The sequence below is a fragment of the Tribolium castaneum genome, chromosome 3 (genome assembly GCF_031307605.1).
Source record: "Tribolium castaneum strain GA2 chromosome 3, icTriCast1.1, whole genome shotgun sequence".
Lineage (NCBI taxonomy): Eukaryota > Metazoa > Arthropoda > Insecta > Coleoptera > Tenebrionidae > Tribolium > Tribolium castaneum.
The window spans coordinates 22,362,603-22,386,230 of NC_087396.1; the positions used below are offsets into that span (position 1 = coordinate 22,362,603).

The 23,628-nt window shown below is 32.3% G+C and overlaps 1 protein-coding gene across 10 annotated transcripts in view; it reads left to right on the forward strand.

Annotated features, from left to right (window-relative positions):
- Positions 1-4,537: 4,537 nt before the first annotated feature.
- The window catches only part of Dscam4 (Down syndrome cell adhesion molecule 4), a 94,391-nt gene continuing 75,300 nt past the window's right edge, over positions 4,538-23,628 (forward strand). For all 10 annotated transcript variants that reach the window (XM_064355843.1, XM_015981426.2, XM_064355844.1 and 7 more), the window contains exon 1: positions 4,538-4,673. In XM_064355843.1, coding sequence (XP_064211913.1) covers positions 4,622-4,673 — 52 coding nt within the window. In that variant the 5' untranslated portion in view covers positions 4,538-4,621. The remainder of the gene's footprint in view (positions 4,674-23,628) is intronic.

The following is a 23,628-nucleotide window of genomic DNA, read 5'->3' on the forward strand; positions in this document are numbered from 1 at the left end:
GCGAGTTCCGGGCAAGTCCGAAGTCAATGTGCATACGCATTGCATCAATGAGAGATAGCGTAGTACTCACTTGTGCACTCTCATTGAGTAGTGAGTGCGCAGAACTGAGGAGAAAATCGATTATTGTCGTGCCATATCTGATACTCAAAGCCCTAGAAGTGTTTGGCGGTTTCACAAGAACTCAGTTATTTTTCGGCAGAATTGATTAAAATTTCAAAAGGTTCCACAGTCAATAACTGGCCTGAATTAATTAAATCAATTAGTTGTGGGTGGCTAACTCTGCGAAAACTATTCGAAACCCTTTGAAATAGTTAATTCACCGCCCTTGGCCTTTCACAAAAACCACGTGCAAATTCGCAAAATATTTTAGTTGTTAGCACGACGGGTCCTTGCTTAATATAAATGCAAATCGAGTGGTAAATAAATTAGTTGGAAGAATTGTTTACTTAACATCGCGTTTAATGGAAAAAACAATGGCTGGGTAAAAATTCAAATTCGCTGTTTAGTTGCGAAACTTTTTGCTTATTTCTTTCAAATCGGGAAATTTACACTAAGCGCAATAAAAAAAATAGATAATAGAATGGCAAATTTCCGGCCACTTGGTTATTTATTAGCGAAATTACAAATGCTTGCTTAAATTAATTCCGTAATATAATGTTTGTTTCCTGCCGGCACTTGATTGATAGCCACATCAGTTTTTGTTCATCAGCCAGACACTCAATTTTCTACGAAACAAAAGCTTATTATTGCCGCATAACAATAAGCATATTTGCTCTCCAAGAAGATAATTTGTTGCATTAATTAAAATTTAATGTTTATGGATACGCTTCATTGCGATTATTTTTCACAAACAACAATTTAAAACTTGCTAATTAATTTGAAGGTTTATTTTTTCGCGTTGTGTTTTCTGGTTCCGGTTGTATTTATCTTAAGGAGAGAAGTTTTCATTTTTTTCAAATGCTTACATTTCCGTTATTGCATGCGCGGAAGCGCAAGAATCTGATGCCTGATTTATTTACCCGGCGCATCCACCATTTTTACCAAAAATTATTCAACTATTATTATTAACACAAAAATGAGAAAAACCGGCATAAATATGCAAATAATTTTTATGAGCATCGCAGCGCAAAATTAGCCTAGAGATATTTTTCTTTAATATTTTTAAACCTCATTTAAACCGCGTCTCATGACTAATGCCTCCCATTATTTTCCGCTATAAGCTCATTTCCTCTGTCGTTAATTAATACGGCCATTTTTCACAACAAATGATAACCCACGAAATGTTTAAATTAAAAGCTGAATCGATATTTTATTAAATGAAAAAAACACAAGAACAAGGTTTTTTTTTATTTTTATTTAAATTAAGTTCTCGACAGTAAGTTTTGTCTTAGCAATGAATGACAATTAAGATTTAGATTGGTAATCAGTGTTACCAATTTAAGATCAAGTCAGTGCATCCAACTTAATTTCAAAGACACGGACCAGGTTTATCAAAAAATTTACAACTCACATTTTGTTGTTGAAAGCTTGCAATAAATTCTAGTGCAATTAGTTATTATTAAGTTTAACACGCGTTCTTTGTGGGTTTTATTGCAAGCAGGTGAGCATTATTCACGTGAATGTGCCATTTTTCGCGTAAGAACGTCGCTGGGTAAAATATGCACTCACACCACAATTTCAGACTCAGATAAAAGTTTAGGTTGGTTGTAATTACTAATTGGTGTAAGAAAAAAGGTAAAAATTTTAACTGTGGTCGCTGTGTGCATGTTTTATGTCAAGGGAGTGAGGAAAGCCATTTGCGAGTCAACGAACCGCTGACATTTCGCCGTAAGCTCAGACATTGTGGTTTTAGCACAGACATGCCTTTGATTACAAGGGCTTGTGTCGCTATTAATTAAAAATGAGATGAATTAGGGCAGAACCGTCCGAAGAAAGTGCCAAGTTGAAAAAGGCTGTGTTAATCGAATTATCGGAATGTAAGGCAATTTGTGGATTATCTTGGATTGTGGTCGAGTTTCTCTCTTTCCAAGAGCCAACTTTTAGTGAGAGATAATTAGGTTTGCGTATTCTCGACGAGATAGTGGCCAGTGACGACCACATCTGCATAAATTTAATCAAATTTCGGCGCACTGATCGTGTTTAATTAGCTCTTATACCTGCCTTTATTAACCATGTTCTTTACTGTTTTAACAAAAATACTATATTTCCAGTGTTGTAGAGCCTATAAGAATTTATCTAAACGTTCTTAAAATTTGGTCAAGTCTTGACAATACTTGCGGTCTAATTTTATTTATTGACTTAGTATAATAATTTTTCAATTTGCTTTAAAAAATTCTCAAATTTTAAATTGAAAACATAAAGAAAAAATGTGTAAATACCGTTTTGGAATAATTTTTTTTTAAAGAAATTTTGCTCAAATACGAACAGAAAAACAAGAAAACTTGATATAATTAACATTAGGTTAACACGAATCTATGGTTTTAAAACGAGTTAAATCTAGTGAAGCAGTCAATAATGACTTAAATCTTTCTTATTTTTATTAATACTTTAATCAGTTTTTACATCTTACAAAAAAATTTGTTGTTACCTTATAGACGTGCTTAAAACTCTAAAGCAAATTACACCACTTTGGTCTAATTTTGCGTAAAGCACACGAAAGAAAACTAATTTTTGATCCAGTTTAATGATTTTTTGACCAGATTTAACTAAATTCACGCAAAATAGAATAATACATTTTTAAACTTATTTTTTTGATACAATCGAGCAAAATGTTTATAAATTAGAAAATAATGTTGTTTTCAACAATATTTGCTGATTTTTGGCTTAGTTTAACAAAATCTCGTAAAATAACTAAGTTATAAGCTTACAAGTAACCCCATTTTTAACTAAATTTTGTTTTTTTTTTTAAATTATTTTTTCAAAAAATTTCCCAAAAAATCAGCTAAATCGATTGAAATATGAAAATGTGAAATGAATGTTTGTAATTATTTTTTATAGAAAGTTGTTTATAGCAAGGTCTTTCAAAATAAAAAAACGTTTAAAATTAGGCAAAGACGGCTAGTTTTTGCAAATTGTTTTGAATTAAAACTAAGTTTTAGGCTCTACCACATCCTTATAGCTAACACTATTTTTGACTAATTTTTTTAATATTTGGAGTATTTGCTCCAAAATCAGTTAAATCAAGTGAAACATAAAAAAAATTTCCTCAAAAATCAGCTAAATGGAGTAAAATATGCAAAATGCCATCAACTTCGATTAATGATTATTGTATTACTTTTATGCGAGTTTTAGTAAATTTTTACAAAATAAGGGACAGATTAAACTAATATAAAACAACACCCGGTTTCTCATCCAGATTTGGCAAAAATTTTTGAAAAAAATTTAGTTAATTGGGCAAATTATTCATGAAGTATTATACAATAGCTTAGCCAAATTTTGCAAAAAACTAAGTTTTAAATTAAAAAACGTGCCACCCTAACAATATTTTTGACTAAATTTTGTGTATTTTAAAGCACTTCTAAAAAAATATCGCTCAAAAGGCAGTTAAATCGATTAAAAATTGCAAAATAAAAATCGGGCTAAGTCGTTCAAAATAGGTTAAAACAGCATCACTTCTGACAGTATTTAGTGGTTTTTTAAACAATTTGGGCAATTTTTCTTGTAAAAAACTTGCTTTTCACACAAATGTTGTGTTTATAAACACTAAAAACAGCAGATTTAACACCGTTTCTAGAACAATTCGGTAAGATTTTGATTTGTTTTAACTTGATTGTGCGAAATAGTTGCATTTTTTATTAAAACAGAGAAATACCCAATTACGGAATCTTCTGACTCAGAGTGGTCAAATAATTATCACAAACTTTGCTGATTGTTTGGCGCTTTCTTTAGAAAACTTTGTGAAATAAGTCGTTTTTCGGCTGAAATGCTTATTTTTGACATTACTTGATGATTTCTGGACTAGTTTTGCTTCAAACAATTAGGTTTTTAACTCAAAAAAGTGGTTAAAAGACTAAAAAAATTAAATTGTTTTTTTTGACTATTTATGAATTAACTTAGCTCAGATTAAGATGACATAAATTTAATACTTTCTCACACAGTTTTTTATTTTTTCTTAATTTAAAAAAAGTAATAGCGTAAAACACAGAGAAAATGCAAAAATAATAAGCTTAGATGCTCGAAATGCTCAAAACACTAGCAGACTGATATTTTTGTGTTAGAGCATAATTATGGTCGAAACAAATAAGAGCTAAACGCCTGTCACAAACTGCGTTTAGATTAAAATTCACCCTCACAGGTTAATACTCTGTCACTCGGTTATGATTTACGACGTCATCAGCACCTTGGATGCTGTAAATCTTAGATTAGGGCGATTATTAACATATTATTAGAGCGTCTCTGGCTCGTAACAGCCCCATCATCAAGGTATTGTTAAATTCCTGCGGGTTGTGTCCATGCGAAGATATCGAGCACGGAGATGCTGCACCTCGACTTCGCACCCCTTGCAGGAAGGTCGCGCGCATCCCTCTCGCATGGCAGCAGGACTCGCAGGAATAGTCAGTGTGTGGCCGTCGAACGGGACTCGTCCTTGTGTGTGATGGTGTTCTGATAGTATGGGGCAGCTATGAGCAGTGCCCCGATTGTATGGTGCTGGACCGCGCTCTTCTTCTCATCGGGTGAGTCCCCCGAACCCAGGTTTTCCCCCAAAACGAAACAAAGCCGGCTTGACGGAGAATTTAATATCACTCGCGGCAATTTATTCGGCGATATTTTACCTGATGGCATTTCAGGTGGTGGCGGATTAATTGCGGCACGGTGAACTTTCCGAATTTCCAAATTATACTCACAATGGGTTTTGTTAAACAACATTTCTAGATGGGTCACCCCATGTGCAACTCAACAAGTCAAATCTCATTTTTTCGAGAAAATTTTGAATAATCGTGTCAAAGTTAATGCACTGGGGAAAAACTACACGAAAAAATGAATAAATCTAAAATCGCTTTAACAAAACACACAAATGCAGTTAGTAATGTTAAACCGTTGCGTTGCAAATTCATAAATTATGAAATTGGTGTTTACAGTTGCGTTACAAAATGCAAAATTTAATTATTAATTATTAAAAAAATAATAAAACTTGTTTTACAACGTAATATATTTTGACCACAAAATTTATTCGCGAGGATTTTTACATATATTTTGTTTTTCAGAACAAATGTTTTGTGTTTTTTATGATAAACATTATTGAACATTAAACATTCGTTGGATTTCGACTTAATTTATGTAAGCTTTACATTTGAAAAAATTAAAAACTGGTACTATGATTACGTAGATTTTTAGGTAAGTTTTAACTAAAAGGCTATAGAACTGCAAAGTAAAATAATTAAGGAACTGAAAAACTGAAATTATAAGACAGCAAAACAACAAAAAACTGAAAAATTTAGGAAATAAATATGCATTTTTTTGTACATTAGATAAACCAGTAGGAGATGATTTTTATATTTTTATTGGTCAATTACTTATTTCTGAGACAAGTGAGACACCAGTGAACCGGTTTAAGAGCCGTCCTTTCTCACAGAACGAAATTTCGCCTTAGATGCGAATAAAACTTTTAACAAAAACTTTTTTTAATGTATTACACAAAAATAAAGCATCTCAAAAAGTAGGACTTCTCACTACTAATTAAAATCTACACTGTCGGTTTGAAAAAATTAAAAATTGCAATTACTAAGCGACTGAAAAACTATAAAAACAAAAAAAAGAACAAACGCGTCAATAAAAAAATTAACCTACTATTGTAAAAGAAAAAATCACTATTTAGACGCTTGAAAAAATTTTTGTTTGCTGAAAAATGTTCTCAAAAAATCATAAATCAGAAGATTTTTTGTTTATTTTGTGAAATAATTGCCTTTAAAAAAACATAATTTAGCAAATTTTAGAACAATGTAGTGAAATTTTTTAAGATATTTATTTAAAAAAACATTACTTAACGTTTAAAAATGCAAAAATTGCTTTACTTTAAACCTAGTTTAGCAATTTTTAGTTAACTTTAAAATTTGTAATTTAACAAAATTATAATTGACTTGATAAAAAAAATTCTAATTTTTTATATTATAATTTTTGAATAAATTTAGCCATTTGTGATTTATTTTTCCAAAATAATTGCATTTTATTTTTTGATTAAAAACCTAGTAATAAAACGCAAAGACACAAAAAGTATCATTTTTTTAACAAACTGAGTGATCTTTTCAACACGGAGTAGCATAATTTCTAGAAAAAAAAACCTGTGTTAAATTAAATCTCATGAAGTAAATTTATTCATTTGAATTCGCAAATGCTTGGCTGAAAAACGTTATTAAACGCCCTTAAAGAATAAAACTAACGACATTTTTGACCCCATTTTGTTTTTGAATTTTTTTTTTCGTTTATTTCAATAATTTATTTCTGAGACACCTTTGAATGCGTGCATTTAAATTTCGCAACTGTACGGATGATACAGTCAATAAAAAGTAAAGAAAAATAAACCCACTTCTCTAACATTTTAAGATAAAAGCATTTTAACCTAAAACGCTCGTTTGTCAATGAATGTCTGTGAGTGTCGGGTAGACTTGAGAATTTACTTTAAATTAAAAGAAAATGGACAAAGGTCCTCGCAAGCTTTTATCGTAAAGCAGTAAAACGTCGCACTGCAAGTAAAAGGAACTTTCGTAGCCATTATTTGTCACTGTACAAAAAATTCAACAATAATTTTTTCATTAACTTGCTGAAAAATTACACTTTGGCGTAATTCTGCAACCGAGAAATAATGCCGCACAATATCAAGCCGGAGCAGATGTCAAGTGGCACATCACCCCTCCTGAATAAAAATGAATATATCAGTGTCGGTTCGCGATTCGTCTGAATTTCAGACAAGTGCAATAGCAGATGGGCCCATGTTTCCTTTTATTCGTGGAGACGTTTAAATGTTACGTTTATTTCAGCTTGTGAAAAATGCGAATCTGATAAATAAGAAGTGAATGGGGTTTTGAAGCGACGCGAAAAATATGACGCCTGCTGAAGCTTTTCCATTAAAGTGTATACATTTTTTGGCTGAAATTGAAACATCAACTTTTCAGGAAGTGCGCGGCTTAAACAATGGACTACCATGAACAAAAAACAAATCGCTGGATTGAAACGTTAGATTTATGAATATTTAGTATTTTAAGTTTAATATTTATTATTCGATCAATGTTGGCACAGAAACTTGTGCTAAATTTAAAACCATTCAGGATGTCCGTCAATTTATCCACAACTTCGTAAAAGCATAATCAAGCCATGACATGACCTTTTGTGCTTCCCGACTTGTTTTTCAAGCTTCAATTTCAAGTGGAAACAGCCAATAGCAAGCAAAAGAAATTGCTACAAACATCTCGCCAACTTCTGACAGTTAATATTCGTCTGAAATAATCTACGACGCCATTATGCGAATGCAAATTAGTGAGAAGCAATAAAAGCGAATTTTTCGCAACATCATCACAATAGAAGAGTGAGTGATTTGCCGATTGATTATTTCGGCACAAGTAATAAACTGTGTAAGGAAAAATCGCTGCTGTGCAGGAAATGCGCCAATTTATTTTATTTTGCGCTTTTTCGTTTAGCGAATGTGACCGTAAAGACTACATAAATTGAGTTATATGAAAGTTTAGCTAAAATTGTCGGCATTAAGTTAATCTCACTGCAAATGTGTTCTGGGGAAATGGGAAAAAAGAATACGTGGCGAAATATGGCCATTTCCGGCGGATGTCACGAAGAAATGTAATGGGACGATGCGAGCTGAAATCTTTCTCCGGAAAATTCCGGCTAAATAACAATAACCCGGACCCGTCTTCGCAAATTTTTATTCTAAAAGAGCCAAAACGATCATCTCCAGAACGATTTATCATTTTTTGAACGATTTCAGACCCACATTAAGACTTAATTACGTGATATTATTGGTAAAATTCAGTTCAGTTTTATTAGTTTCTTTACTTTTCTTAAAATTAACAGGATATGTTAGTTTGGCATAATCATGCATTTCATTTTTCATATTTATCAGAAAGAAGAAGAATATTTTCTTATCAGAATGAAGTATTTAATAAATAAAATCGATCTGTTTCAAGAATTTATGAATTTTATGCGTTTACTTTAAACTAACCCTGTATATCTACTTGGTAAAATGCGTCTTATGAGTTTTTTAAAACTAAAATCGCTCAAATAAATGTCACAAAAAATGTTAACTAAATAAAAATAATGTAACTTATAATAGCAAAAAGTACAGTCACTATAAAAAAATTGACACCGTTAAAATTACAGTCAAAGCTTTTTGATACGATACGGTTAATGTGTACGTCTGACTAGCTTAAGAAATAGCTGGACAGTTTGTAAACTAAGTTGTTTGTTGAAACGTATGACTTAAAAGATTTAAAATCCGGCCTGCTTGGTAGAGGTGTCATTCTTTTTGATCGTGAATGTACCTTTTCGCCTATAAAAGAATCAACTGTTTTTGGGCAAAATTGCCAAGTAAAGTTGCACAACGATTGCAAAAAAATTTTTGTTTTAATTAATTTAGTAATTTTTTGTTTCAGTTTAGCAAAATGTTGCAAAAAGGCACAAAAAAATATCATTGACTCAAAAATATGCTCAAATGCTCAAAAATAACAGAATCACGACAATAATTTACAGAATTTTTGTTTATGTTGGAAAAAATTGCGTTCTGAAATAACCGCTACAATTTAGTGGTTTCTTGAATTTACTTTTTTTGGAAAGCAAAACTAAAAAAAGCAGCCAAAACTGCGTATTGAAGATTACTTTGGCGGTTTCTAATTATCTAAGTACCAACCGCAATACTTTCGCTTTTGAAACGCCTGCTGATCGCAAAAACCCGCCCACCCCTAAACTCTATAATTTTCCGTCGTCTGTTCGGAACGAAATTACGAACAAAACGCTTCTATAAATTACAAGGCGGGAACTCATAGTCTCCAAGTTGCAATAATCCATCTTCCGGTTAATCGGAAAGATGGTCAAAGATCGCGGTCATTGTGTTTCCTCTCTTATATTCTTGAAAGTTTTGTTTTGATGGAATTCGAGCGCATGTTTCCATTTCCTCCCTATATCAATATAAGTTGTAAATCACTGCTGTCGCATAAACCGCTTCCGAAACAAACTTTGCGAAAACTGAAAGATAGGAATGTCAACAAAACTCTATCAGATACCGATAAACATTCACTTTATACAAGGAAAATTCCAATTTATGCCGACACAAGTGGCTTTAAACCGACACTGTACACCGTATAATGTGACGTTTGACGGCCCGGAATTTCGCTAAATTGATGGATATCGGGGCAAATATTTTCAGGAGAGCCTTGACACGAACGACATCCGTCTGCAAATCGCTCTAATTTTAATATTTAGGACGAGGATAACGACTTTTTTATTCGGAAATAAAATTAACTAGACGCCCTCTGGTGATGACTTTTGAACTATGTCGAAAACAGTAAAGAAATTTTCGTAATGCCACATTTAACTGACATTTAATGAATTGTTCAACAATTTTGCGTGTATAGTGTTAATTACTTACAATAGAAAGAATTACTTTAAAAGTACGTGGTGGTAAATACTAGCGTTGACTTTGTTTCTGTAGTTTTTCGTGGTATAAAGTGTTTATTGTTGGAACTTGAAAGTGGATAAAAAGTGAAAAATATTTAAATTTTGATTACAAAGTGTTATCAAACAGTTGTCTAATTAAAGATTATAAGTAATGGATCACAGCGAACACAAAGTTTGGCTCAAGAAATCAATAAATTAGTGAAGTGTTATGAATTTTAGGTTAGAATTTTCCACTGAAAAAAATCATGAAATGCTGCGGTAAATCTACAAAACTACAATAAAGATTAACAACTGCTGATACATTTAAACGTAAATTATGCCAAAAGGTAGGCTTTTCAATGTCTTTGTAATAATTTTCCAATAAAGAAAGTGAACCAAACAGTCATTCGTTATTCGTGTTTTCCTCGTCATCTCTCATTTGTCAACATAAGTTTCTTGCATCAAAGATGCAATAATCATTCCGCATAGGCAATGTAATAATTGTGAAGCCCCAAAATTCGTACAACGCTCAAAATATCCGAATAAACATTTTCCTGCCATTTATGGTTACTGTTTTCGACCTAGCTCAGTGGCGCCCTCAACGTTAATTTTACTTCCGAATTGTAAACTAGCTTCCAAAATATTAGTGAGACACTCTCATTAGACAATAGATTAGTGAAAAGAACACGTTGTGTGCTTGCGAGCGTTGCCTTTTCAGTCGCCTAATCCAGTGTAAAAATAAAGGGAATAGAAGGGAGTCGAGTCGGAAGCGCCTTTCAGCAGCAACTCGAAGCGAGTAGTTGCAAAACAAAAACCCCGTGTATTATCATCATCTAAGATTACAATCATCCCCTATGGAAGTAGGCCTCGCTTGTCGAGGGAGAGGTTTCGCCCGGAATACGGCGGGCTCATTACTGCCAACTTAACAGCGCAATCGTTGCATTGACGAATTTCTCAAATATAATGCGAGATCACGCGCTAATTATCCGACAACTGGCTGTCGAACACGGCGTGCTTCGTTACGACGTGTGTAGACTAATAGCACGGGATTAGGCAGGTAGCGTAGGGGCCGTAACCCTATTAAACAATTAGCAGTTATTTCGGGAAATTCCCAAATCGCTCAACTCGACGTCATTCGTCTCCGGAATTATTCAAGCGCCACGCTGAGGATTAATTATTACCAGGGCTAAAGGCTGCTCTTCCAGCGATCATTTTTTGATGCGTTTTGCTAAACTGTAATCCTAACGCCATTTTGGCATAAATATTCCTAATAGGTTTGGGTGGTTCTCCGAGAGCTGATTTCAACAAAGTATTTGTTTAATACAATGCTTCTCTTAGTTTGTCTGTTTCTAATATAACATACTTTTTTAATTTAAAATTTTCTTAGAAATTTAGAGTGACAACAAATAAAAACTTCAAAAACACACATAATTTAATTATAATTAATTATTTAAAAATAGTAGTACATCCTTTACATCGTATCAACATTTTAAATGCGTTATGACCACAAAATCCCGTGTATACTTATTTAGTACTTAAAAATAGATTTTGTTTATATGAAAAAACACTGTTAAGTATGATCTGTTCCATAGTTCTAAAAAAAATATTTTTGTTATTGAATGATCTATTTTCGTGAGAGAGCAATAATTAAATAAAGTTAAATTTATTTGGTCCTTCTCTTTCAATAATCTAATAATTTACCGTGTTTGTCAATTAACGTGTGACACCATAAAACTGGCAATTTAAATAAACATTTTGAGAAAAAATAATTTCTTACTCGTGATCTCTTATTGGTCCAATTACAAGAAATATTTATTGCATAACATAATGCAGTAAAGTTAGTACAGAGAGTTTAAAATATCAGCGAAAAAATGCGAGTTTATCTTTTTTTTTAGATAAATTATTTGAATATTCTTAAGAAATCTTCAATTTCTTCTGTAAAACTGTATTCTACGTGGTTAAAATTTTTTTATATAAAACCTTAGACAATTTATTTTTAAAAAAGCATACTTTAGTTGATCAAAAGAGGAACGAAATTTTTCAGTCTCAAAATCAAAGTCCAGTCTACTTATAGATTCTGAAATGCTTTTTACAATGATATATATTTATTTGTCTTAGCTATTTTAGTTTTGCCGTAATCGGCGTTTAAAAATTTAGGTTTTTAAGGGGCTTTTACAAGTACGAGAACCTATTTACAAGTACCTTCAAAAATTCGAGAAAATCAATATCTCCCAAACTTAATATAAGATTCGGCAACCTTCTGAAACGCTCGAAAAGATACAAAAATACCAAATATTTAAAATTTTTTTTTTGAAATTTGCGAAGTAAACACGTTTTTGGAGAAAAAACGTAGGGAAAACTAAAAAACGGCCAAATGGTATTATTTTGTCTACTTGTTTTTTAATTTGAAACAAAGGTTTTGTGTTTTTTATAAACAAAAATTTTAAATATCATCTGTTTTATATCTGTTTTTTCAAAATAAACAAAACTTTTTGCAAAAAAAAAATTTACTGAATTTTGATTTATCATAACAAAGATAACAAAGTACAAAGTGTCCAGTAATTATAAAAAAAATACGAGCTATTATGATATACTCCACAAATCACAATTTTACCATTTTTATCTCATTTTCTGTTAAACATTTTAATTGTTGTTAGAAAGTTAAACCCTTTATGTAAAATTGTATTTCTATGTGATTAAAATTTTGTAATTATTTGACCAGTTTATCTAAAGAGAATAAAAGTTTTAAAAATGAATGCGTTTCTAGTCAAAAAATGCTCTAAAATTAAAAAAAGGACATGTTTTAAGTTATATCGTAGTGATTTCTCTTACATGTTTAAATGCAAAAATTATATTATTATTTGACAAAAATCACTTACGACTCTATTCGACGATTTCGTAGTCTGTTTTTGTCATAATTTTAGAAAATCATTGCATTTTTGGATAAAAAACGTAATAATAAAACGCAAAACAACTAAAGAGAGTCAACTTCGAACGTATTTATTGTTTTTGCAGACAGTTTAACACAAAAAAAAAGAGTTAATGCTCGGAAACTAATACGAATTTTGATATAACTTTGATTCTAAATTTTTTTATTTTTCCTTACTTCTCGGTTATAAGGAACTAGTTATTTATAACTTTTTAACGAAATAAATGCAAATTGAGTCAAAAAACTTGGTCAAACGCCAGAAAAGGGCGAAACTAAAGACATTTTCGATCATTTGTTACGCAATTCTTTGAGTCAAAAGCAGTTTTGAGAAAAACAGTATTCAACCAGATTTCGGCATAAATATCCCTAAAATAATTGAGAGAATCTGAAAAAGCTGATGAAATGGAGCTAATTTGAATATAACGGCTCTCCGGTAAAACGCCCATTATTAATAGAAGAAGGTATTTTAAGATCATTTTTTTCTGCTTATAAAAATGCTCGACGTGGTCGAAAGCCCGGCCCTTGCTATTATTTAAAATCGCCGAAACCTCCTCGAAATACGCAATTCGCATTCGGTAAGTGGTCCCGGCCGGCTTAACTACTGAAAGCTTGCCTCCTAAGGACAACTCCTGGCAGTTCCCAACACAAACGTGACGTTCTCTCGGTGCTATTTATCTCCGAATTGAACATTAGCGAGCAAAATAGGAGTACTTGGAATTTAACCGTATTCTGCATGTACGTGCGCCACTCTAATGGACTGATACACGACACCCGCGCCAGATTCCAGCCAAACCCGAATAAAGCAATCTGGGTGGCACCGATTAAATCAAAATTGTTGCAAAAATTTGCGTGAAATGGAGCGTGGCGAAGGAAAAAGCAGGGTCTCCATGCATCAGTGCTAATATGAATGATTAAAAAGCTGAAATGCAAGCACTGAATAAAGGATCAGGCACGCTTACGTCCAGCTGCGTCGAATGTAGCTTTTTATCGATCCAAGTTTTTCGTTCAATTTGAATTCGAGTGTTTGGGATATCCGTCTTGCGATCTAATCTTTTCAACCCTATTGTTCTATAAAATCATTAAGCAACCCCTGGCTTGTGCAACCCTTTTGCTTCCTGGTATATGTTCCGTTTACTCTGAACTCGACAGTTTCAATGACTTGGAACCCTCAGTCACCCCAACGGAACTCGAACCTCAATCTAGAAAAAGTGCCGACTCTAATATCAGTTTCATCTCAGTCTTTTGCAAGCTATCAACTCGATGTCGTTCTCAGATAACGCAAAAAATGGACAACTGTTAAATTAATTGCGTTCAAAACAAATCTATAAAATTTTCCTGCGTTTATCACCACTTTTTTCCGTTCTTGTAAAAATATCCTCAGCAATTTTATTTCTTGTTGCTTGTGCAATCACATTTACGGCACAGGAACGCTTTTACCCAATTGAACAAAAACGTTTCCGCAAAACGCATCCAATAAAACCAACGTTTTACGCGGCCTGAAACTTTATTAATTGTCATTTTATAAATAATTCAAGTTGAAGTCAAATTAACTAATTTCTGGCGACAAAATACTTTGGAGAAAATCTTCAAAGTTGTACTTTTTTACAATATTTTGCTGAAATATAATCACAGCAAGGCGAAATTGGAAAGCTCCGGCTGGTAACCCAATTTCAATATTATTGGCTGGAACACGTAGGTCGAAGCCCAACTCCATCAGGACTTCACCAACTAGATAAACTCGTTTGCGATCGTCGTGAGTAAATCTGTTGCAGCCATCCGAGGAGTTATTTCGCCTCCTCCCGACTTAATTCGGAGGCATTAGACGTTTGTTTTTCTTCTCGCGAAACTTTACGATCGTTGCCAAATCCACGGTTTTGTTTACGTCAGAGGCCGTTTTTCCACTTGGGCCAGCCTTAGGCGTGTTCGATTGAGGGGGTGTGGACACCAATCTGTCAACTGAAGCGAGAGAAAAAAGCGTTGGAACTTTGTCCCATCGTCATTTGAATTGTACAGAAAAGAGTTTTTTTTTATTTTTTTCAAATTAAATATTAGTTCAAGTTATTCCACGTCAACTACAAACCCTTAAGCAATATTTAAACGTAAAAAATACAGTCTATCTTGAAATACTTTCAATACCGTAAGACTTTTTGAGAGTAGTAATAACCCGGCGCCTCCACCATTTTTTAAATTTAATAAACTTTTAAAAAAGTGTTGTAAAAAAACTATTGTTTGATACATAAAATAAACTGTAAAATACGCTGAAACAAACCGTTCTATTTCAAGACTTTTAGTTTCTGAGTTATACATTTTTTATGGAAAAACTGTAAATGCCACCGTAAAATGATTATTCAAATTTTAGCCAAAAATTTTAAATACACAATTGTTGTAAAAAAGTAGTTTATAATTCGTAAAATAAACCGTAAAATACGATAAAACAAATTATTTTCTAAATCCTATAGTTTTTAAGTTGTTTAATTTGTATTAATATTAAATAACCCGGCGCCTCCACCATTTTTCAAACTAAATAATATTTTTTAAAAATTTTTGAAGTGTAGTGTTGTAAAGAAACTGCCGTTTAATACCTAAAATAAACTGTAAAATACGCTGAAACAAACCATTTTACTGTAAGGCGTCTCGTTTTTAAGTTATACATTTTTTTACGGAAAAACTATTAATGGCTACGTAAGATAATTATTCCAATTTTAGCAAAAAAGTTTCAAATGTACAAATGTTGTAAAAAACTAGTATATAATTCGTAAAATAAACCGTAAAATACGCTAAAATTTATTTTCCAAAACCTATAGTTTTTAAGTTATTTAATCAGTATTAATATTAAATAACCTGGCGCCTCCACCATTTTTCAAATTAAATATATATTTTTTTAAATTCTCGAAGTGTTGTGTACTAAAAAAAACTACCGTTTAATACACAAAATAAACTGCAAATACGCTAAAACAAACAGTTTTACTTCAAGGCTTCTTGTTTTTGAGTTATAAATTTTTTTACGGAAAAACTATAAATGTCTTCGTAACATGATTATTTTAATTTTAGCAAAACAAATTCAAATACACAAATGTGGTAAAAAAACTAGTATATAATACGTAAAATAAACCGTAAAATACGCTTAAAAAATTATTTAACAGAACCTATAGTTTTTAAGTTGTTTAATCAGTGCTAATACTAAATGACCCGGCGCCTCCACCATTTTTCAAATTAAATATATTTTTTAAAAAATTCTCGAAGTGTTGTGTACTATAAAAACTACCGTTTAATACACAAAATAAACTGCAAAATACGCTAAAACACACAGTTTTACTTCAAGGCTTCTTGTTTTTGAGTTATAAATTTTTTTACGAAAAAACTATAAATGCCTTCGTAACATGATTATTTTAATTTAAGCAAAACAAATTCAAATACACAAATGTGGTAAAAAAACTAGTATATAATACGTAAAATTAACCGTAAAATACGCTAAAAAACTATTTAACAGAACCTATAGTTTCTAAGTTGTTTAATCAGTGCTAATACTAAATGACCCGGCGCCTCCACCATTTTTCAAATTAAATATATTTTTTAGAAAATTCTCGAAGTGTTGTGTACTATAAAAACTACCGTTTAATACACAAAATAAACTGCAAAATACGCTAAAACACACAGTTTTACTTCAAGACTTCTTGTTTTTGAGTTATAAATTTTTTTACGGAAAAACTATAAATGTCTTCGCAACATGATTATTTTAATTTTAGCAAAACAAATTCAAATACACAAATGTGGTAAAAAACTAGTATATTATACGTAAAATAAACCGCAAATACGCTAAAACAAACTATTTTACAAAACCTATAGTTTTTAAGTTGTTTAATCAGCGTTAATACTAAATAACCCGGCGCCTCCACCATTTTTTAAATTCTATTTAAATTTGTTTACACGGGTTATTTTTGGCCAATTAAATCGAAATTGTTAATTAAAATTTGAAGTTAATTGCTGTAAATACCTAATTTTAAGAGACAAGTCATTTTGCTTCCTCTAATAATTTGAACACATTTTTCATTTTATTTGTCGAACACAATCCTAAAAATGGAAGACTAAGAAATGTTAAAAGAAAATGCTTTTTTTTGTTGTGAAATTAAAAACAAGACTAGGAAGTCAACAAGTCAAAGTTTTCCCCTGCACCTGTTCAATTTTTCACCTACTTTTGGTAAACATGTTGTTCGTAAAACATTTGATTCGGTTTATTATTACACTGATTATCCTTATTACTGTAATTTATATTTAATAATGCACACAGGATAATAATAATAAAAACTGTTTACAAAACTGTATTGCCGGAGAGTAATAATTTAATTGGGCTAAACACAAATGAGTTCTATTAGCAGGAATGATTCGTTCATAAAGGCAACCAATCAAATATTGATAATACCCCATAATTTGCGTCGAATGTAGACAAACAAGCGTAAATACGATTTTTACTATTTTCATTTTTGTGAAATGAGTTTTCTGCTATTAAAAACTACTCCAAGACTTGTGCAACTTAATCATAAATTCTTGGAATTCAATTCAATACAAGGTAATTTTTCCTTGAAATAGTCGCTACTCAGTCTGAATGATAGAAATGGCATCTTATTGAGAATCACTCACTTGTAATAGCGCAGCATTGAAACCATTTCGAGCGGTCACGGTTATCCTACTTTTACGCAAAATTACACACGAACACTTCACATAAAGTTGGCGACAACGCAACAATGCATCTCCTCTTTGAGCCACTTGGAAAAATTTTGAAACCGCTTCCTAATTAATCGTCTTTTTGTCCCGAGAAAACAATTTAGGAACGATTGGTCCCAGATGGAAAACTCGCCTTTTTGTGCCTTGGACCAATTAACAGAATCACTTAAAGCCGAGTGGAGTATCGATCCTGCTTAGTATACATGGCCACATTTAAATCCGGATACTTTTGCGCCCTTAATTATCATTAACGCGGCTAGGGGCCGACTAATGACTTGCAGGGATTTAAACGCTTGTTCGAATTTCTCAGCATGTTGGAGTGGATTAAGGTGAGTTGTCTCATTGTGTTTTGACTGAACTGATGTCCGGATAAATAAATGAGCGGGCTTTGCTTCCCTATTGAATATTAAAATACGGGGATGATAAATAAGCACAGATTTAATATCGCGAAAAAAGCGCACAGAACAACGGTTTTTGCCTCATAAATTAATCAAATTGTGTATGAACTAAAACTAATTTGCTGCCACGAGCTTAGGTTATAACTGGCGGGTTATTTAACTTAGTAATAACGAGACTAGTTTGTATGTACACCTAATCTTTTACATGCAACTTATGTAAATTGCGATGTAAATTATGCCCAGACAGTGCATTGTTGCGAATTGGAATGTAAACGCTCTTCATAAATTTTCTAAATGCAAATCTTTAGTGGTAACGTGAGCGTTGCTAAATCAGGATTTATTCAACTAGTGAGATTTTTCGAAATAGCCGATGTTTGAGGGTAAATGCGACGAATATTTACTTGAGAACAACAGATTTGTGTCAATTTTTAATAAAGCCGACAATTGAAACGATAGGCAAAAAACAGTCGTTGCTTCTAGGAAAGCAAAAAGGTTTGGAAGTGGGAATAAACAGGATGTGGTGGAAGTTGGATGTTTCGATTTGTGTCTATTTTTGACAGCTTGGGGTCGTCACAAACCCTCGATTATTAGCAGTCGAGGAAATGGAGCAGTGCAAACTGATTACTAGGAGCAATATTTATATCAATTTATTTAAAAAAATAAATATTGTAATTTAAAAATGGTGGAGGCGCCGGGTTATTTACCAAACGTTTATAACTTACAAATTAAAAGTCATGGAGCAAAACAGTTTGTTTAAGAGTATTCTACAGTTTGTTTTGCGTATCATATATTAGTTTTAATAAACATATGCATATTTGAAATTTTTTGCTAAAAATTAGAGTGGTCAGTTTACGGTGGCAAGTATAGTCATTCACTAAAAAATTCATATCCAGAAAATTAAGAGTCTTAGAGTAAAAGGGTTTGTTTCAGCGCATTTCACAGTTTATTTTATGTACTCCATTAGTACACACCTGATTACATGAGAACTTAGTTAAAATCTTATGTTAATTTGAAAAGTGGTGAAAGCGCCAAATTTACTAAAAAATTTATAACTCAAAACCTAAAAGTTCTAGAGCAAGACGGTTTGTTCCAGCAAATTCTACGGTTGATCTTGTATTATACTAATTCTTTACAAGACTAGAGTACTTGAAAAAATTTTTACAAAAATAAACTATTTTATTTAAAAATGGTGGAGGCGCCGGGTTATTTATAAAACGTTTATAACTTAATAATTAATAGAGCAAAACAGTTTGTCCGAGCGTATTCTACAGTTTGTTGCGTATGATATTAGTTTTATTAAACAATGCATATTTAAAATTTTTTGCCGTAATTTAAAATGATCATTTTAAGTACAGTAGCATTTATACTTTTTCATTAAAAAATTCTTATCTAGAAAACTAAGAGTCCTAGTGAAAAGCGATTTGTTTTAGCGCATTCCACAATGTATTTTATGTACTCCACTAGTTTACATCTGATTACATGAGAACTTAGTTAAAATCTTATGTTAATTTGAAAAGTGGTGAAAACGCCAAATTTACTAAAAAAATTATAACTCAAATACTAAAAGTTCTAGAGCAAGACGGTTTGTTCCAGCAAATTCTACGGTTGATCTTGTATTATACTAATTCTTTACAAGACTAAAGTACTTAAAAAAATTTATACAAAAATAAATTATTTTATTTAAAAATGGTGGAGGCGCCGGGTTATTGATAAAATGTTTATAACTTAACAATTAATAGAGCAGAACAGTTTGTCCTTAGTTACTTTAAAACTTAGTTAAAAACTTATGTTAATTTGGAAAATGGATGAAGCACCGAATTTACTAAAACATTTATAAATCAAAAACTAAAAGTATGAAGGCAAAATAGTTTGTTCTAGCAAGTTTGACGGCTTAATTCACGTGTTAAAATCATTCACTTACTTGCAGAAAAAAAAACTTTAAAAAAAAAAATTATAGTCAAAAATGGTGGATGCGCCGGGCTAAACATTTACAACTATATTACAAATAACGAGCTAAGTTTTTTTTTACTTTTGGGAGTGAAATATGGCAGAACGCCATCACCTGTAACATGATTTAATCTAATTACAATTCTTTCGAGTTTAATGTGGAGTGAGTACACTTTAAAAGCATTTTAATTAGAGTAACTTTGCGTTTTAAAATGCGAATTTATCCCGAAACAAGGGACCAGATACCAGTGTAAAAATGTTAATAAATACTTTCAGCAAGCCGAGAATTCGCCGAATAATGACCCCACAATTCATAATTAGCATTTCCATTAGGTTGTTTACTGGAAAAAATGAAAATTGCCTCCATGCGATGAGATTAAAATTGCCGATCAAAACACTCGGCAAATATATGTGTAGGGGAATAAATTACACGGTTTATCGCCACCGCACCCGTTTTTCGAACACGCATTATCAATGTTGAGTTATAGAAAGTTGTGTTAATGTAATTATGTTCCATTCGGGCGCCTAAATCACCAAAAGTCGAACTCACAAAAGGCCACAGCCAGAACTAGGAGCAATTATTGCCAAGGATGCGTTCGATGACTCCATTAGAGGGAACAATGGCCGTAATTGTGCCACTTTGCATGCGCTTCGGCTAATACACATTTTTTCCCATGTTACGAATTTGTTAAGTCTTGCTCGGAGCTAAATCAACTGCGGGCGGCCTGCAAGTTACAGCCACGAAACGAGTCAAAGTTTTTTCTTTTTAAATGGCTTTTTCTGACACGATTCGCGCCCGCTCTATAAAGTCGAATTGGAATTTAATTTTAAAATAATAGCGGTAATTAGTGTTTATGATTAATTGTAACTGCCGATGGCACACCTAACGATGTGTTTTCCCGTTTCAAGACATGTGAAATAACAAACTTTGGAGCCAATTTTAACTGTTTTTAAACTAGTTAATTAATCCCCAACTTGGCCCAAACTAAAATTAATTAAACAATGTTTTGTTCTTTTACCAAACAATACGGCTAAACAGCGTTCATTTTAATTCAGAGCCTTTCGCTTCGATTCAACTAAATTCAGCGTGCGAAATATATAAAAACTCAAGCAAAACAAAATGGGGAAGTTTTCCACAAATAGTTTGTAATCCCCTTGCACACAGTTCAGAAACAACTAGGACCATGTTTGCCCGGCAATTCATTTAATATTCAAAACGGTCTCGAATGATGTTCCACACGAATCGGGGGATGAATACAAGGATGAGGCGTAAGTGGCTCGTTACACTGGTCAGCAAAAAATTTCATTTTCCTTCTTTCTTTCTATTAATAATTACTATAAACTACAGAGAACTGTAACTTAGAAGATACAAAATTGCAGTATTTTCTGAACCCAAAAAATACATAAATGTTGAGCTTTGCACTTTTAAGAAAGTGAGAAAAACTAGGAACTAAGTACTTGTAACTTGAAGAAAGTTATTTAAAATTTTTAAAACAAAAAGTTAATTTATATCTAAACTGTAGAAGATAGAAATATGGAGTCGGAATTTTGATAAAAAAATATTTTTTACAACGTTGTCTCTCACCTTTTTTTTGCCTTATATGGTTATGAAACAATTGCGCTCTCTGGTGGCTTTAACAAAACTATCAAAAACGGAAACGTTTTATTTGTACGTCGTTTCATTCCTAATCTTTAGATATCCGTAGTCAGGCCGCATAATTTTTCGGAGCTTTATAAGGTAAAGAAAATTCTTGAATAAAATTTTTATAGCTTTTATATCTTAATCAAATATGATTTAAAATAAACTACTGCACCGTAAAAGCAAGAATCAAGCAAAAAAAATTGAGGAATTGGAAAATTAATTTAAAAAATCTGTTCGTGATTGGAGAAAACTGAAGACAGATAAACATCACTAATTTTATTTAGATGAGAATTTTGTTGCAGACCAGTGATTAATATTATATTTGAATTTCTTCACACAGCTTGGAAGAAAAATATTTAGTTTATTGAATGTGTCTAGACTAGTCTTGGCCGCAAACTCGAGTTTTTATCCACTTGCATTCTTTAATATTTCTCTTAACTCGTTTATTTTCCACTTCATGAGTTGCCAAATATCGGTCCAAAGCAGATATTTAGCTTGCGAAGAAGTGGAGTAAACAGAAATCGGAATCTTAATCAGCTTGGGTCAACGACTCGGAAAGCGAATAGGAAACGGCGGTGTAAACAAATGCTTCATTTTGCCATTAAGCGAATTTGTTTTGTACGAAAGGAATTAATTATAATTAAAACACGAATTGAAATTTGGTGAGACACTGTCTCCGAGAAGGTTATTTTCATTTAAATTGACACCGGAACCTCATAAAATTTTTGATAATGGCTTGCGTGCCCGATTTGGAAAGCGATAAATTGGTGTCAAGTGCGGAATGATCCTCGTTACTCACAGCGACATATTTGCTCAAAGGCTCAGTGAAATAAATTAAAACGAATTTTTAGAACTACGCCCTAACAGTAGTGTAACATGAGTGGATCTGACAGGAGGTTGCAAATGTGGCAAAGCGTTCAATTAAAGAGGGTGCGGCACGATACACGAGTGCAAACTTTGCTTATGAAAACAGGGGCGAAATTCGGGCAAAGATGCCCTACATTTACTGGCGTTTATCAAATGAGGCGAAATCGCGGTCTGTATTTTTCCCTCAAAACGTAATTTGGTTGTAGTTCTTGATTCTGTCCAGATAACGCTAATTCAAGTCGTAGAATTTATCTCTTATCGCAAGAGCACTAACACGACTTCGGCTAATTGAGGAATTAAATACGTTCTGTTAAAAATTACATCATTAAACTCGCACCACTTGTTGGTACCATCACTCTTATGAGAATTTATGGACTTTCGGCACGCACTTTCAACTTTGCAAGTTTGTGATTTTTTCAGCGGTAATTAAATCTGGCTGCAGCCTGAACAGCAACAACCCAATAAACCTCCAAGTCGGTGCAGCTGCAGAATTCCAAATGTCTGGAGTAATTTTAACTTGGGACAGTTGGTAATCGTGTTTCTGTCCTGTGCACTGTGAGCTAATTCCACAGGAAATATTTTTTGAACAAATGTAGAGTGATGCACCATTCAATTGGTGTTTACTTTGGGAATGAGACCAGTCCTTTGAAGAGTTTTAATAAGTCGGTGCGCAAACATCGCAAAAAATGGAAGCATAAATGTGAAAATTCCCATCAAAGAGTGGTAGGCACCAAACTGAATTAATCTCAAGCAGGATTCGTTCCGTCTCTTCTAATTTCGCTGACAAGCCTCTTGTTCCAACTGTTAGACGCGCGCTCATAATCCACTCAAACGGCAATTAATTCACCAGTTTTGAAAATAAACTCCAAAATTAAAATTTTTTTCCGCCGTTGAAAATTTTATATTACAAAAAAATATTAACACAACAAGCATTTCTTGAATATGTATTAGTATAGTATGAATGAAAATTTAAGTATAAGGTTTTCATAATTTTTGGCTTATTTGTGTTTTTTCGTTTTCTTTTCTTTATGCCTTGGTAGATTTTTTGGTAAAACCAATTATTTTTTTAATTGTCTGTTCCGTGATGTTTAATATTGCTCCAAAATGAATTGATGGTCGTTCAGAGGAAAGAAATAGTGCAGACCATTCGTGTAAATATATTAAGCCTACGGGAATGCTTTATTGGTGGCTATAAATGTTTGGAAGTCGTGATCTAAGCGCGTTTCGCACTTTCAGATGCCATTCGGGACATTTATCTTTGGTTGTTTGAATCCGAAACTTAATTTTGTTATGTTGTGCTTAAACACAATAATATTTACTACAAAATTTTTGTGGTGTCACAAGAAACCGTTCGAAGATCTACTTTTCTAGAATTTTTAGTTTATATGTGAAATATTCTTTATTCGTGTTTTTTCAAAAATATTTAATTATTTTATAAAATATGCAAAATAGACTAATGTAAGTTTGATCAAAATTATCAGCTCATTTATGGGACGCTCTGTATATTTGAAAATAGTTTTAGGTGA